The sequence below is a fragment of the Choloepus didactylus genome, chromosome 7 (genome assembly GCF_015220235.1).
Source record: "Choloepus didactylus isolate mChoDid1 chromosome 7, mChoDid1.pri, whole genome shotgun sequence".
Taxonomy (NCBI): Eukaryota; Metazoa; Chordata; class Mammalia; order Pilosa; family Megalonychidae; genus Choloepus; species Choloepus didactylus.
Genome location: NC_051313.1, coordinates 51,072,982 through 51,091,180, shown reverse-complemented (window position 1 = coordinate 51,091,180; position 18,199 = coordinate 51,072,982). Strand labels below are relative to the sequence as shown.

The 18,199-nt window shown below is 42.0% G+C and overlaps 1 protein-coding gene across 1 annotated transcript in view; it reads right to left on the bottom strand.

Annotated features, from left to right (window-relative positions):
• Nucleotides 1-18,199, bottom strand: part of SIM1 (SIM bHLH transcription factor 1) — a 73,510-nt gene that overhangs the window by 41,864 nt on the left and 13,447 nt on the right. Inside the window, exons 4-9 of the mRNA XM_037844475.1 lie at nt 16,932-17,021; nt 16,278-16,386; nt 16,048-16,133; nt 15,145-15,344; nt 14,824-14,930; nt 13,992-14,139 (exon numbers count right to left, since the gene is read on the bottom strand). Coding sequence (XP_037700403.1) covers nt 13,992-14,139; nt 14,824-14,930; nt 15,145-15,344; nt 16,048-16,133; nt 16,278-16,386; nt 16,932-17,021 — 740 coding nt within the window. The remainder of the gene's footprint in view (nt 1-13,991; nt 14,140-14,823; nt 14,931-15,144; nt 15,345-16,047; nt 16,134-16,277; nt 16,387-16,931; nt 17,022-18,199) is intronic.

Genomic DNA, 18,199 nt, shown 5'->3' with positions numbered 1-18,199 from the left:
TCATAACATAACTTCATACATTTAACTAGAAATAATCAAATAAGAAGAATCAACAATAGAGGAATTACTAAATTATCATATACCCATATGATTAAATATTATATCATCATTAAATTGTTTTTGAAGACTCTAATGAAAAATACTATTGATAAAGTGAAAAAATTTCTCTCTTTAAAATTAACATGTTCTACATAATGGGACACAATTAACTAAAATGTTGAGTAAATATCTAATAGATTAAAGGTGTTCTTTATCTTTCTTTACACCTCCCTGCATTGTCTTAATTTTCTCTATAATAAGCACATATGACTTTTATAATCAGAAAAATATTTGTTATTAAAAAACACTTACTGAGGCAAATTTCAGGTATTCCCACTCATATTGAAAGGATTCCCTGATTTCTTTCCCTTATATTTCCAGGGTTTTTTCCTTGTGAATAATATTAAATTACAAATTGAAAGTATTACTAAATTTATTTTCCCATAGGTTCAACTTCTCAGGCACAGCATTTATAATTTTTAAATGTCCATATGCTCTCTCAATGCCTAAATGTTTCATTTACTTTCTGAACTGTTTTCCAGCCTTCCCACCTTACTGAACAGTCTCATATGAACTATGAGACTATGTTTCCTTCTATGGAGAATATAACTTAAATTATTACTTATAACTGACAAAAAGAAAGCCATGTTGTCTTGCCATGTAGTTCCCTAAAACACTTTCATTGTTTCATGTGAGTTATAAATGGTGTATTTGTCATTGTTCAAATGGAGCAAATCTAACTTGGGGGCCACATCTCTTGTTCTGAGGAACTTAAATTTTTATGCTCAGAAATTCATTCTATATTTCGCTACTAAAGTTTTAAGTACATTTGTGAATCCTCTAGGTCAAAGTTCCAAATTCCAAATTCTACTATCTTAAAGCTTTTCTTGTTTCCATTTTCTTGAGGGGATAAAATGTTAGTCTTTAAAAGTTAGATCCACATAAATTAAGGCCAAATGTGCTACCTCCTTCATTAATGGCATAAATTAAAAATTGGCAGTCTCCTCTCCCACAATCTGAACCACTAATTTTAGCCTATTTCTAGAAAACAGCCAAATTTAAAATAACAGGAAAGATACAAGTAATACTAATAACAGCCAAGTTTGATTGTTCTACTTTATTTTCACCAAATAGGAAATAAAATGCACACGTGTTATTCCAACCCGCTCTTTTCCATCTCCCTCCACTCCTTCCCTTTGCCCCTCCCTCTCACCAGGCACTTCACTGGTCATCGGTTAAGCTGACGATTTTCAAATACAAGTTCTCTTTAGAATTCCTCCATTACCTACGGAAGATATGGAATGGAGGAACCCACTTGGTTGAGGTTCTGTTCTCACAGGAATGGCTCCCTCACTTAGTTGTTCTGGAGAAATATTAAAACTCTCTGACCCTTACAAAGCGGATTCCTAAATCCGAAAAATACCCTCTGGCAGAGGGGATGAAAGGAGCACACCTCCGTTTTCAGCTTCACACAAACTCCAGGAACAGAAAAAACACCTCTAATCATAAAGAAATAATCTTCCCACAACACTGGGAAATCTGGATCTCATACTCAAAACCATGAGGTCCCCAAATTCCCCACAGGGCCTGATGTGGGGAGACTCCATGAGGGCAAACAAAGCCCAAGGCACTGTGGGAAGCTCAGGACTTTTCTGCAGAACCCAAAGGCACTGGCATCTCCGCAGGTTATAGAAAAGTAGAGCCTCAGACTCCGAACTCCTCAGGAAAAGAACAGCAAAAATGATGACATGGTGCAATGTTTTTAAATGCACAAAGCTCTATTTGTTTAACTTAGGTATTTTTAAATATGTCCTATAGCATTTATTCTTGATTAAACCTCTTCTGGATAGTTAATCATTAATGGTTTCTTTACAGTTGCTGTGCAAACAGTTCATTCATACCTATGACATATCAAATCTCACAGACATGTTCTTTAATTGGATTCATTTATTTCTAATCTCCTTAAGCTCTTCCTACTGTAATGCTTGACTAAATATAAATTAAACTCTATTATTTAAATGACTAAAATAAATTTGAGGTGTATTTTTTGAATAAAAATTCACAATTCAACAAATGTTCTATCATCATTATCATCCTCATCATTATTTGCCTCATGATTCAGACACTGTTGAAAACTGCCTGATAAGTTCTAAGTAGTTATTAGATATTTTTAGATTGCCCACTAAAAACCCACCAAAATTTCCATTGTCTTTATATTTGGAGTCAGAGAGCTTGTGCAATACCACACAGAATATGTAATTATCTGTAGGAACCATTACCAGAGATAGAACAGACAGCTGCCTGTTTTTATGATTTCCAGGGCTTAGGAAGGTTCCTGGCCCTAGAAACGATGTCTCACTAGTGATGTGCTGGCTGATGCTTAAAATTCACTATTAGAAATTTATTTCTTTGGCTTTAAGCAGATGGCCCTGAAAGGGAAAAGAGTTAGCCTCATCTGCTTTCTTTCTTTGAATCAGTTTATCAAATCCCTCCTCTAGAGCCACGTATCTCAAACTTCAGCATGCATCAGAAGTATCTGAAAATTTGTTAAAACACAGCTTGCTGGGCCACACCCCTTAGTTTCTCACCTGTAGGTCTATAGTAGTCCCCTAAAACTAGCATTTCTGGTGCTTCCAGTCAGGGGTCCATGCTTGGAGAACTACTTTTCTAGAGCAGGTTTTATCTGGGATGAGAAAAACTAAAGGAATCAGGTAAAAGGGGGTCACAGAGATGATACAAAAACACTGAAAGTGGAGGGGAAGTTCTGAAGACAAACTTCAACCTTTCATGCTTTCCTCAGGAGCTGATGTCACCGCAGACCTTTTACCGAACTGTTCCCCTTCCCCCACCTTGACTGCTTCCTCTCTCCTGTACACCTAACACCTCAGAACCTGGTCACAAGGCTCAGTCTTAAGACTGCTTCTCTCAACACCCACCCTCCAGTGGTTTCATCCACTGCCCTGGCTTTAAATCCACATGCTGATGACCTCCCATCTCTAGCCCCGACCTCTCCATTCCCCAGACTCCCAGATCCAACTGCCTACCTGACATCTCTACCCCGATGATTGACAGGCATTTTCAGCTAAGCATGTCCTTACACAACCCTTGACTGTTGCACCTCCCTGCAAACCTGCTCCCTCTCACCATTCACCCATGTTGCTTTGGCTACAAACCTAGATGCCATCCTTGACTCCTCTCGTTTTCTCACGCCCCATATCCAATCCATCTGCAAACCCTATCAGGTCTACCTTCAAAATATATCCTGGACCTGACTCCTCATTCCTTCACCACCACCTGCCTCTTAGAAGTCACCACCACCCCCACCTAGGCGATGACACAACTGGTCTCCCTGACTGCTCCCTGCCCCCTCCCCAAAGCCTATTCACCACACCTGCCAAGATGATCTTTTTTATTGCTTAGATTAGATCCCACATACCCTTGCTCAGAATGCTCTAATGGTATCTCAAAGCCTTCAAGACCCTACAGGATCTGATTGCCTGTTCTTCCAACATCTTCTCCTGTCCCTCTTACCCTTGCTCACTCTTGTTCCAGCCACAGTGACTTTCTCAGTTCCTCAACGTGCCTAGCTGGTTTCTACCTCAGGGCCTTTGCATTTGTCTCCCTTTGCCAGAAGTGCTTTCTCTACATGTCTCAGTCTCTCTGGTTCCCTCCCTTCGTTCGGGGCTTTTCAGAAAGGCCTTCCCTGACCCTCCCATCTCCTTATCCTGCTCATTTTTTTTTCAGTCACTTTCTGACAAATCATGACACATTTATTTGTTTGTAAGTGTCTGTTTCTTCCCACTAAAATGTATACACTCCATTAAGGTAGGGACTTTGCTTCCGTCACACCGTAGTCCCACACAGAGCATGACACACAGTGGGCACTCAGGAAATATTTGCAAAGTGAATGAAGGAACGATCCCCAGCTTGCCATAGAGAGGACCACACTCTAAAACATTCCTTACCATCCCCTTAATTACAGCAGCAGCAATTAAGCTCATTCTAATGATAGAAATTTGTTTATAATGAAGGTCCCATTGAGTCAAATAGAAAATAGAAAAGAGATTATAATATGACATGCATGTAGCGACTCTAAATATTTCCCCTGGTTTTCAATTAGCCCTCACAATAAAATAGTACTCTGCACTTTACTATTTCTTTAACTGCTCTAATTGGAGGAATGAAATTGACACTGTCTGCCCTCCCCTTTGTGGGCTTCATACTTCCAGCATTCCTGAGCTGTAACCCTGCAGGGGTCCATTACCAAAATCTAGCACAACAAATACCTCACTTTGCCAGGGCTGTGGTAAGATTTCAACAGCTAATATAAATGCTGTGACTTCCAACACTATTAGTCTCTTAACAGCTTATAAAAATTAAAATGAAAAACCTTGTGTTGCACTTGGTTAGTTCTGGGAAAAGCTATTCTTTTCCTGTTGTATATTTGAACACCGATATCAATTAATGGGGGTGTTGAAAGAAGTCAGTCTCATGGATTCTTACCTTCAACTACCAGAACACGTAACAGTCATCACGAGCACAGCCAGTAAAATGAATGACTCAAGAGCAGCAGCAAGCCACAAGCCCCAAATGCTCAGAACCAAGGATTCTGTCTTTGTAATGGTTTTCAAGAGGAAGAGGTAGAGGAGAAAGACAATACATTCTATGATTGCATTGCCAGAGAATGCTGCTATTCTCATAGAGAAGTAAAAAGTGGCAAGGGACTTGGGTTTAAAAGTACAAACATGGAGAGAATCCCACCTTAATGGGTACCATTATGACATCCAGTTCAGCATAATGAGGCTATTTCCCCAGTCTGGCCAGCAGCCTGTATTAGCACAGCTTTACTGATGTGGATACAACAAATTCTGTTTGAACAAGAAATCCTGGGGAAAAAAAAGATCCTTTCACAGGCTCTCTCCATTTAGCAATCAATCAAAGGAAAAATATCCTTTTAGTAAAGACAGCATCTCCCATATGAATCCTGGTAAAATATTAGGTGTTCTAAATAAAATAACGTTCTATGAGTGACACTTAATCTATTGCTGTTTTGTAAGAAAAAAAAAAGAATCAGGACCATTGTTGCTTAAACTGATGAAAGGGAGAGAGGGTCAGGCCTGGGGAGTGAGAATATTACACAACAACTGACTCTTCGAAGCACACCCAAACTATGAAGCAACTGGGTCACTTTGTGGAGACCGCATATAGAACAAGGGAGAAAACTATCCAGAGAACTTTACACAATTGCTGCAAATGTACATTTGTACATTTTTGTTTTAATGTACAAAAATGGCAATTTTCAATGGTTCGCCCTAGTATGTTACCAGCCCCAAGAGAGCATGCCAAATAGGAAAGCTGTGGGCACTGGAGGCTGGGCCCTGGGTTAGGGTTCTCACTAGCTGGGTTGTGCTGAGTAAATTACCTGGCCTCTCTGGCAGGCAAAAGACTCCAGGGCTCACACTCTTAATGAATAGGCTATGCTATGTAATAAAATTTGGTTATATCTCATTCCTTAATACATTTTTCAAATACCTCGGAAGGCATCCCTATGTTTAACAGGGTTTGAAACATCTAACAAAGAAGGCTGGTTTAGGCTGCATCATATTCAAATAGCAGTAGGATTATAATTTCAAACAGAGCAATGGCGAAGCCCCTTCAGTCCTGCAAATCTGGAACCATTCATAAGCCATATATACATATGGGCTTTGCCGCACTCTTCCAAACTGTTGGTATTTGCAGTTCTAATATATACTTCACATTTGCTTTCTGCAAATAATGTTTAAAATAAAACCATTATACACAGCACAGTTATTTTAATAAGATTTACCTTTAATTTAGAAATACTGATATCCCTAAAAACTTTAAAAACTGTGTCTAGATGCTAAAAACATATTTACTACTGGAGTCTGGTATACTTGTTGAAGACATGAAAGTACTAACTTTGGAAAAGGCAAGGGCGTTGGTGAAAATAGTTTCCAGTCCTCATGGAATATGCTCAATTCCTACAAAAATGTTCAGGGTAAAGAAGGAAAGAAACCCCAACTTACACAGTAGCAGTAAAGTAATCACTGCTTGAATCTAATTTGAAGAGGGGTGTTAGCTTCATTTCCTATCATACCAGAAAAAACAATGTGACAGATGTGGCCAGGTTCCCAGCTCTTCTCAAAAGACCCTCCTGCTTCCACCTCTTCACTGAGAGCCCCCCACCACCACCATTTTGAGCCCCTATGAATTCTGTACCCTCAGCAAATAGCACAAAGGTACCATATTGTTTCAAACTGGGCTGAGTTTTTAAATATTTAAGCGGAAGTCTTCCACGTAACCAACTAAACTGTCAACTCCTCAAGAGATGGCAAGACTTCTGCTTAATTTATTCTTGCAATAAATGCCACCTGCCATGCTCTGTGAGACAACAGTGATGCAGCCACACCAGGCCATGTAGGGCAATGAGGAATAAACAAAAGGTTTTACTGAACACCATCGAAAATGTCAGTGTTTTATCTACTTTGAATTATAACAACTCCATTTGGAAAGTTCACAGAACACTGGTTCCAATTAAATTAACCTTTGAGCTATGCTCAAAGATCAGTTTCTTAAAACCTTTTTCCCTAGGAAAGTAACATGCCCAGCACAGAGAAGGCACCCAGTCAGTGCTGTTTTACTTTCCCTCCAGCAGAAACCTCAGCTCTTCTTAGAACATATAATGAACAGGGTAAGCCTCACCAAACTTTAGAGACCACCACACAGAACAAGGCCTGGATGGGTTGGGGGGACTGCAAAGGGGTAAGAACATAAACCTATATTTGTGACTTTGAGAATTTATAAATTCAAGTTAGAGAGAGAACTATTCATCTCCTTCTGAGGTATTTCAGCTGATGTCACATAATTGGCAAAAGCCAGTAATGACAACTAAGATATTTTTGAGCTCTTGCTTTCCACCAGGCTCTATACATACATTATCTTATTTAATCCTCCCCCAAACCCTATAAGATGCATAGAAATGTCCCCATTTCACAAATGGGGAAGCAAGGGGTCACAGTGGGACTGGCTCAAGATCTCACAGTTACCAAGCAGCAGAGCCATGATTCAATCCCAGTTTTGTCGGACAACAAAGTCCATGCCTTTCCCTCAAAGTTTTTTGGGCTTTTTATAAAAACAAAATCATAATCCTACCACAGTATCATTTCCTGGAGTAAAAGTCACAGATGGTAAACAGATGTCCCAGGCTAAGCAGACCCCAAACGTTGTCAATACCTGACAAAGTTAAGTTTCCCTGTCATCCCCCACAGCTCTGCTCGCACCACGTGTCACCCCTACCAGTCCCTGAACTTGGAATGTCTGAGGCAGGGAAAAGGTGGTGAGGGCAAGTCTACCCTTCAGGGAGGGCAGAACGTTAAATTTCTCCACTGATAGCACTCATGTATGCCCAGGCTTCATCTAACCTCTAACCAATCATTTTTGCTTGAAAGTTTAAGCACAGGCACCAGTCCTGTCAACTTAAATGACTTTTTCCATCACCACCTGCTCATCTAGTGAGCTGTCACGAGCCAATGAGAACAGAGAACAGGGAGGGAGGCACTGGGTGAAGGGAAAGCAGTAACCATCTTTTACTAAATTATCAAGATATGCATAACCGCTCCTACCACACACACACACACACACACACGCATACACACACACACACACACACACCTTTTAACAAACACAGGAGTGTTCTCCACATTGGTATGTCAAGGGAGAACAGCATGCTTTTCAGGAGTTCAAGGAAAGCCTTATTTGCATTTGTTCATCCATTAACAATTACCTGGATGATGCCCTGGGTTAATTAAGGTAACGATCTGTGTTCCTCCAAAATGTGACTTAAAGATTAGAATCTTCCCTCCCAACAGCCAGGCTAAGAGAAAGTCATAAGGGACAGTCAGGTTGGTCACTTAGTGCACACCAACTGGCCTTTGCCCAGGGACAGAAGGAGAGGTCTGAGAGTTGATGTCCCCTAGGAAGGGCCCCAACAGAGGAAGGAGGAGAGGCCAGAGATGTTTGAGGAGGGAGAAGCAGGCAGTGGCATTGCCAAAGGTCCAGTGAATGACCCACCAGCACAGAGCGGGCTGGGAAGTTCTCCATTCCCTGATTAGAGTCCCAAGCAACTCTATACTCCCTCAAAAACAGAAAAGGGAGGGTCAATACCCACCCACCCCCACCCCCTAGGCACAAACATGTAGGAAACATCCTGCAGCCACCGAAGGTCATTTGTGCCACATCTGACAAAAAGATGACATGGCTTGCCAATCTACGGCCAGTTGGTTTAACACTTTTGTTTAACAGTAAAATAAAATGTTAAATCTGGTTGCAGAAATAAAATACTTAGCAACAGCAATCATGTATCTGTGTAATTCAAAGGCAAGCAATTCGGTAAAAAACTAAAATGATGGGCCACATTTTTTCTTACATAATGAAAATGTTCCAGTGAGACCTATGGAAAAAATGACATACTTTAAATTGAATGTCATTGATAAGAGAGCACTGATCAGTTTTAGCCACTAAAACGTCAATAGCTGAACACACTTATGAATCAGCAATACGGAGGCAGCTTTTTAATCTTCCGTCATAGTATCAGATCAAACACCATACTAATTTGGGTGGACTGACTGTCACAGGGGAGTGACTCATTTAAATCCACCCCTCTCTGCCAGACATCTTCTCCCCCGTTCTCAACATTCATAGAGAAGCACAGGATGCTGTAGGAGTCAGCATACTGGACTTTAATCCTGGCTTCACCACTTGACATAGCTGAGCATAAGTTTCCTCACTAGAAAATGGGAAGCACAATCCCTGCCCCAACCACCATACAGGGCTGTCAAAGGAGCAAATCAGGTAACCAGAGTGACAAAGAGATGTACATTCATTATTTGTTTAAAAAACAAAAATACAAAGGCTGAACATAAAAGATGAATTCAACTAAAAACAGAACATTTTGATAAGAATTATAGTAAATGAAAAGTATGTGAACTTAGTGTTGGTATTACATATTTTTAAAAAGACTAACTCTCCCATCTCTTTCTTTTAATAAAGGGTTTTGGTAGTTAGAAAATTAGTGTTAATACAGATGGGCCTCAATTTGTTCTCATAATCATACAGTAACAGAAAAGATCATTTAAAAGGATGACTAAGCCTTTGATGAGTTCATATTATCATAATAAAGATTCAACACAATTAAGGATCAAATGTAATTTATGGGTATATATTAATGCACAATTACTATTTTCAAATAAACAAGAAAAAATCAATCTGTGCAACAAGTGCTTCATAGCTTCAAGGCATGAGAATAAATTATTTTATATTTGCTGTACCTTGCCAGGCCAAAAGGTGCTTCGTTTGACATTATTTACAATATAAAAGAGTGTGTTTGCCAACCAAGAAAATAAAATATATTTTGATAACTATACATATTACTCATCAAGCTTTTACAAAGCATTTTCCAAAATTTCCTAGAAGTGATAATAATATGGTAACTGTGCCTATAAATAAAATTCTTTAAAAATTAAACACAAATTAACTTGGCAAAATTAACATAACTGAAAGAGTAAACCAATATGGTAGCAGATTTTAATGTTTGCTGCTTTGTATTCACAAAATATGTCAAAAATTTAAAAATCCTTTCTGATTGTGAGAACTAATGACAATGCAGACAAGAACAAAAATTTGGGGACCTGCAATAATTACCATCTAGAGACCTTTTTTTTTTCTTTGACATGAAGGAATTATGTTTCCTTTTGTATTTGCCCTCATTTTTTTTACAAACTCAAAGGGAGTACTTAGTAGGAAGCAAGTTTCATACATGCCACTAATGTAAATTGTATTCTCTCTGCTCTTAGTAACACTGAAATAGAAATTTTAACATAGAAAACTACTCCCTTCTATGTGCTCAATGAATCGCTGTAAAACATCCACTAAAACAGTGTTTCATCCTAAACTTAGGAAGAAAACAAGCAGAGAAGCCTTCTTTACCACAAAAAAAAAAAAGTGGTTGAAGATATTAAATTTGTCTGAATCCAAAACTACCAAATCACTCTTTAAATCTAATCTCTCACTTTTACGCCCCAGTAACAAAATCAGAATGGCATTAGCTTAAAATTCTCATTAGAAATCCAGTTTAAAATTTACTAACATTGGTAACCACATCCTACAGAAAGCCCTACACAAAATATCATCTACAGATTTGCCTAGTTGAGGTGAGTACTTGATGAATATTAGTGGGAGACTGCTTTTAATAGCATCAGTAAACTAGATCTCATCTATATTTTTGCAAGCGTCTGTGCATAGTAATTTTGAACACCTTAAATGTGCCATCCTAAGTGGTTATGTAGATGAATGCTATTTAAGGATGAAATATGTCTGTAGCTTATTTTGAACTGGATTCAGTGGGGAAAAAAATACCCATACAAACAGATACACATATAGGTAGAAAGAGACATAAAGCAAATATGGCAAAATGTTAACAGTTGTTGAATCTAGATGATCTGTACATGGATATTCATTGTGCTATTCTTTCAACTTTTCTGTATGTTTGAACAGTTTTAAATACTTTGTTTTAAAGTATTTTAAAATAGGATTTTTACACTTCATTGGTTTAGCTTTTAAGGACAAAAAAGGCAAAATATCCTCATCCTGGAAAGTGGCAGAATGTTTCTTACATTCAAAACATGTAAAGTCTAAAAACATAAAGAGAGCCAAGACTCTTCATTTTCCTATAAATTACCTTTCATTGCTTATTGGGTGTTCCACATTTTCAATTTTCTTCATATTAAGTCCAAATGTTTTCCATCTAAACTGGGCATGAATAATCAATACTGATAATTAAACAAACTCAAGAAAACATTAACTAGAGAAAATCACTTAGGTCTTTAACAGTAAACTGTACTTTCACTCTCCACACTTCTCTGGACTTTCCCTAACATTCACTGCCACTAAACACTAGCTCCATTCACCTATCCCTTCTTGAAAATAATCAGAAAGCAGGGCCTGCTATATTTAACATTTATTACAAAGCCTGTGGGTACTCAAAATTTGTAAAAAGGAAAACAATAATATTAATTTTAAATGAAGAACATAAACTTATGCAAGTATGTGCGTCTTACTGAAAAATAATGAACTGGTCAGTAATTTTTTTTTTTTTTTTTTTTTTTGGAGTTCTAATGAAGAGCTATAGAAGTAGCATTAAACCTCAAGGACACAGAGAAACCAAGAGAATTTTAAAGATTTAATCACAGTGTCTTCTCATTCTCCTCTCCAGATTTTCAGAGCACATGGTGGTCATGCAAGAGCCAGTCAGAGCACCAGGGCATATACCCCCTACACCATCTATATCATCCAGTCTTCCTATCTGCACTGCTGCAAGCTCCTTATTAAAACAAGATTACCAAACATTTCTGATCATTGTTGTTTTTGTTAGATAATAATAACTGATTTTTCTAGGCATATTTTTAACTTCAACAATAAATTTAACATCAGGAAATTCAAAAAATGAGCTTATGAATGTAATTCTACCAAAACGTCACACCCTTATTTGACCAATGCATATTTAAAATTGTCTCTACTCTGTTGATATGGAAATCCCTTCAAAATGTATGCTATTAGATTGTCTAAATTTGGAAAACATCTGGTGTGTCAAATTATTTGGGGGCTGTGGTTATAAGTACATTGTTTGAGGTGGTGTATTTGAAAAGAATTTACTTATCATTCTCAGGCATCATAGAGAACTTGCCCTGAAAACAAATGCATGTGGTAGTTCACTGCTACCACCGAGAATCAATAGCCATCTATTTAATTTGCTAAGACAATGTAAATTAGTAACTTCCAGCCAGATGTGCGATATACACATCAAACAAACTGCAACCTGTTCATTATGAAAATCCTGTCAACATACACAAAGCCACTTGAAGACATTTCATCTAAGGCAGTTTTCACATTTGCAGCTATAAAAATTATCCTAAGAAGTTTTATTCAAAGAATTGGAGCTGCAGACCCATAAAAGGGTAATCAATTTTAGCTTTTCATCTTGTGTGTTTGTGTATACATGCTTCTGTGCATTTATTTCTATTTTCATTTGGAGGTATAAAGCATTCAGGAAAAAAAGTGTGCCATGTTATTTTTCCTTTTATAAATCATTTGTTCATCCTCATTACATCTTTTTAATCTGAAATAAAGCTGGTAGTCTAATTCTGTGGCACTGAAAAAGAGTGTAGAGTGAAGAATGACCGAGTCAAGACAAAAAACAAAGTATACTTATTCCCTGGAAAACAAAACAGAATATTTCAAAATGACTCCAAACATATATTAAGTTAACCCATTGGGAGGTCTAACTTGCATTTTGATCATTTATATGAGTTTGTGTGACTATATGCCCTGCTGTTTGATAAAAAATGATTACTAACCACAGGCACACACCAGAGAACAGAGTGTATGTATAATGCTTGTGATGGCTCAGACATACAAAGCACCTTCTTAAAGAATGTCCGTTTCCTTTCCATCGTAAGCAGACATAATTTTTCACCCTTTAATATCTCTGCGTCTCAAAGTGGCTTATTCCATGAATTATGCTTCGCCATTTTCTCATATGTTTATTTTAATAACATGAAAAACTGCATTCACAAAATAGATGGTTTCGTTTCATGATACCCAAAACATTGGTATGTTTTCTGCTCTGTATTAAAATCCACAGCCTCTTGCTATTACAAAAAAAATCTAACAGTATTTACTTTAACACTGTTTACTAAAATGAGAGTTAATAAAAACCCTTAAGAACCAGCTATTATTCTTGAATACTGAATCCTCATCTAAACCAAATCCATTTTCTAAGTCTATTGAATTATATCTTGTCATCAAACAGGGCACAGAATAAATAGTCTTATATCCAGCATAATATTTCCAACTACTACATTTTTAATTTGACAATTTAGTAACAACATGAAATGAATCCCGACCTCTATGCCTACAATAGTCTGCTTCCTAATGGCACCACCTCTTAACCAACTTCCTAATGTCAAAATAGCATTTCTACTAAGTGCCTGGTGTATCAGTGCTTCCAAAGTAAATAACTCCCGAGATCCCCTAAAATCACAAGAATTTCAACCTCTATAAAAACGGCAAGTACGCACACAAAAGGGTTCTTCATAAAGGCTTCAACCCCAAGCAATTCAACTTTCGCAAACATACAGAACGTGCTTTCTACACCAGTCACACACCAGGGCACGTGATCAGCCTCCAGGGCCACGCCGGCGACCAGAACGATTATTGTTTCCAGAAAGAATCAGACTCAAACGAGGCCGCCGCAGCTGCCCGGTCATCCGCGCCCGCAGGTGGCACGCAAGCCCCGCACCTCAGTCGGCGATGCGGCCGCACAACGCACGGTGCTTGCGCGCGGCGAAGAGTTGCAGCCAGAGCTTGGGTCCCTTTGTTTCTCTGGGGTTAAAGTCAGACCCTCCTGGTCACTTAAACCCTCTTTGTGGTTCAGGAAAAGAACTTCTCTCTCATAACTATTAACTGATTGGATACTCTGGTTAAAATTAAGAACTTCAAACTCCAGATTTCAAAAAGTGAAACAGATGTCCTGTTTGTTAACCATAAATGGCTCCGTACGTCGGACCCTCCCCCCCCCCTTTTTTTTAACTTCTGCAGTATTAGGTTTTACTTAATGCAGAGTTTGCATTAAGAGGGAGAGAGTAGAAAGCAAATACGGACTATGGACGAGAAATCTCTATATCTTTCTCAAGACAATAACGAAGGAAACCTCTTTAGAAAAAAATGCCCGAGCTGCCTCCTCCGGGTGCAATCAGCGTCGTGGCCGATCCGGCGTCCGTAGCACCCCTGCCTGGTCTAACCCGGCCGCGCCCGCACCCTCGCGGGGCGGGAGTCGCCTGGAGCTGGCGTGGCGGGGGTCCCCGGCACACACTCACGTGAGGACGTAATTGACGCTGACGATGCAGTGCGGCCTAGACGACCGGCTGTTGTGCACGATGGTCGCGTAGCTCTGAACCCACACCCAGCCTCCGTGCTTCGCCAGGAACCTGTAGTACTTGGTGGTCACCTGTCCCTTCACCAGCACTGATGGAGAGAGAGAAAGCAGGGAGCGGTAAACGAGCTGGCCCCTGGCGGGGCCCAAATGCAACACCTGGTGATGGTGAGAGGTGGGCCTATGGGCCCTAATAACTGCACCAGGCAGCGGGGTGAGACGATAGGGAAATTCCCAAAGTCTAATCCTGTTAATTTGCATCGAGTTTTCCGGACTCTCTTATAGGGATGCTAAGAGGATGGCCCCTCTCTGGGCCAATGGCTGTACCATTAGCAAAGGAGATATCACTTAAAAAGGTGTGGATTTCTCCCAGGTCCGATTTTCTAACTACCGAAGGAAGGTTCTAGGCAGCTAAACTCTGAGACTCACGTTTTCAGACCCTGGAGATTAAGCTCCAAGCAAACCTATAGCAAAAGCCGAGGGGAGTCAATGCGCGCGAACGAAGTGGACTTTTTATGTTTGCATCGTTAGTGAGGAAGAGCGCCTCAATAGGAGTTTAAGACCAATGAGGCCCAGAAACGTCCCCTCAGCGCTGTGTCTGGTCTGCAAATGTTCCAGAAACAAGGTGGGGCCCAGTGTCTGAGCAGCCCTCACGGGCCTCATATCCTGGCTCCCCGCCCGAGGGCTCCCCTCGTCTGCTTCCTGTGGTCTGAACTCGCGACTCCCACTCGGGACGCCCCAGGGCTGATCGCGCGCGGGGCAGGGCGGCGCCTTACGCAGGTGGTGAGCGCAGCGCAGGTGGAAGGTGTCGCAGCCGTGCACGTGGTGGTACAGAGTCTTTTCAATCAGGTCCTGCGGCTCATACCCCGTCAGCTCCGCCACCCTGAGGAGAGCAATCGCCCAGATGAGTGCAGGGTGCGGGGGGTGCCCCTCCTCCCCAACAGGCTCTGAGACCTGGGCGCCCACCCTCACTTGACAAGGCCGGGTCGGTCTGCTTGTCTACAAGCTGACCTTCATAAGGTCCAGAGGGAGAGCTCCCTTACTGAGCAGAGCCACGTTTCCGCCAGAGGCGGCCCTTTCCAGCCCTGTCCGCCCACCTGGAGTCCAGGAAAATGAGTTTCATGTCCAGGCTGGCGCGGAACATGAACATGTTGCTGTGCAGCTTTATCTCCGTGACAGCGCTGGGAGGCAGCGAGTGGCCCACGGCCACCAAGCCTACATTCTGGTAGCAGCCGTCGAAGGGGGACATGTCCAGGCTGTACTGGCGGATCTTCAGGTAGCCACTGCAGTGAATAACCTGAGGCGGGGTGGGGGGGCAGGGAGTGAGACTCTGCCACGGCCAGGAAACACCCAAAAAAGTGGTGGTGGTGGGGGGGATCGGATAGCGGTGACAGTCTCCACGGCCAGGAAAGACCGACGCACTGAGGAGGCGTCTTTGGCGCTCCGAGGTGTCTCAAAGGGAGTGGCTGCGCCGACGCACGGAACTCACCTAGGGGCTTGTAAAAATGCGGGGGCCTGGCCCCACCAACCATAAGCAACCCAATCGCGAGTTAGGGCCCTGGAACCTGCATTCTAATGTTTAATAGCATTAACCTCGATAAAGCGTTGGTTCTTAACCACTTTGGGGGGGTAAGAATCTGACGCTATGGGTAGAAACCACGATTCCAGCGAAGTTACTGACAATTTCAGAAGCTTTAGGACCCCTGAAGTCCGGGTATGGGCTCCAGGTGAAGAGCCCCGGAGGCTCTTCAACATCCCGACAAATTCAGATTTAACTTTAAAGCTTAAGTTCCAGGTGTTCGCAAAGTTCAATGATCCTGGCGCGCGTCCCGGGCGGCGTGGCTGTGACGCGTGCTAGGGGAGCTCTCCTGGATCGGTCTGACCGCACGTCTATCCCGCCCACGCCGCTCGCGCCCTGTCACCTGCACTCCCCGCCTACCCTCAGTTTTGTTATCACGGCTGCCGCCAGGCGACATAGAGCTTCTGGCTCATCCACGCACCTTGTATCCGCCACAGGTGAGCCCCGCGTTCCTCTTGGCCAAGACGCACTTCATTCTCAGGAAAAAGGATCGCTCGATCTCGTATTCTAGGAGAGAGGAGCCAAAGGAGGCACAGGACGTGAGACCCGCTGGCAGCGAGGCGCCGGGATGCCAGCGACGGCTCACGGGGAAGATGCCACAAGCGAACTGCGAAAGGCCCGAGGACCCGAGTGTCGCGCGTCTGCGCTTACCCTGCACGAAGTGAGAGTGGTAGGGCTGGTGGGCCGTGAGCACCGCCGTCATCTCATCGTGGTCAGCCGGATGGATATATTCGTAAATGCTGTTCCCGGTCAGCTCTACCTGTAAAGAGGAGGGTGTCACCATCCCTGTAGTGGCAGACTGAGCCATGGGGTCTGCAGGACCATGGGGATAAGAGCCAAGACCCTGGAGTCAGCCCTGAATTCTAATTCCAGTTCTGCTTGTTACCTATCCCAGCCTAATCCTCAATTTCCTTTTCTATGAATATAGTAGTAATAGTTGTAGTAGTGGTAGCGATGATGATGAGGAGGAGGATGATGATGATGGCACTCCCTGTCAGTGTTCTTTCTGGTAAGGGCATCATGAGATAACTTATGTAAATGCCTGCTAAGGTGCCTGGCTTATGATAGGGACTCAAATTAGTAGCCCTTATTTGGGCCTAGGGTGGAAGCTGAAGGATAATGGAAGTAGAGGAATGGGAAAATCCATTCCCATTAAGACCCATTAAGACTGAGCCATCCTACCAGCAGAGATGTTTCTCACCCCAAAACTGCTGATATAAAAGTTCTGGGGGAAGCCCCCTCCCCCCTCCTGCCTCAGCTCTAGCTGTAGACAGTGCAGGCTGGAGGTGCTGACCCTCTGCTTACCTGAGAAAGGCCCAGGTGGACTGAGGCTGTCTCTGAGATGTACATGATCTTCCCATCTGGAGCCACCACAAAGATGAATCCATCTAGGGTCTGGGGAGGCAGAAACAGAGTGAATGGGGAGCCCTGTGGGTCATACTGGAGAAATGGGGTTTGGGAGTGGAGGAGGTGGAGTGGAGACAAGCTGGCAGAGAGCAGGGCGTAGGAAACCAACCACAAGGGTCTCGCCTTTTGTTTATTCCAAATTTGTAAGCATCTGGGACACACAGGGAGCTGAGAGAGATCCATAGGAAGTGGTAGACAAACCTACTGCCCTCCAAGGGTCAAGATCCACTGGAATGGACAAAGCAGACACACCTCTAACATACACACACAAACATTCTGGAAAAAAATCATAACCTTTAATAACCAATGAGTTAGGCTCTTGGGTAATGGTCACTGAAAGAATCAGAGTTCTCCTATGTCAGTCTTGGAGGACTCCATAGTGGCAACACCCTTTAACAGAAAAAGGTAACAGGATTTGGGAAGGATCCAGTACTGCAAGCACTGGGCATTGTGGAAGAACTGACCATCTGAAAAGTTCAGATGCAGAAAGGAGATGACCAGTGACCCTAGAAAGAGTGTGACAGAGTGGGATTTAGGAGATGAGAGAATTTATGGGCAGCAAGTCCATAGGGTAGTGCTCTAGTGTATATATGTGTCTTTACTTAAATGCATCAAACTGACAGGTTCTCAAGGAGGGAAACTTTTGGACTTTCACTGTCCATTTATCTCTGTGACTGAGGCTTTGGTCCAGGCATTGGAGGCAAAAAGATGAGTCAGACTGTGCTCTCAAGGAGCTTGCAGTCCAATGGAAGCAAATGACCTAAAGACAGGTATAATGACCACATAGCTGAATAGACAGTGCTATGGGGTCCAGAGGCCAAATGGCAGAGACCTAGGGAAGAATTGGAGAGGCGTTGGAGGAGCTAATGTTTGAGCAGAGGCTTGAAGAGGAAGCTTAGGGAAAAGAGAGAAAGAGCTTGCAGGTAGAAGGAATGGCATGGACAAAGGCAGGGCTGCAGGGAGGTAGGATCTGATGTATTCTTGGTTTGGTGTACCAAAGATGAGGCGAGAAAGCATACTAGGGCTGAAGTTTGGGGAGTTTGGTATGATAGTCTGAGGAATCTGGAGTTGCTCCTGTAGATATCAGGGCTCCAGTACAGGTTCTAAGCAGGAGACTAACATGCTTAGATGTATGTTATATTGTTTTGTTTTGTTTTTTCCTATCA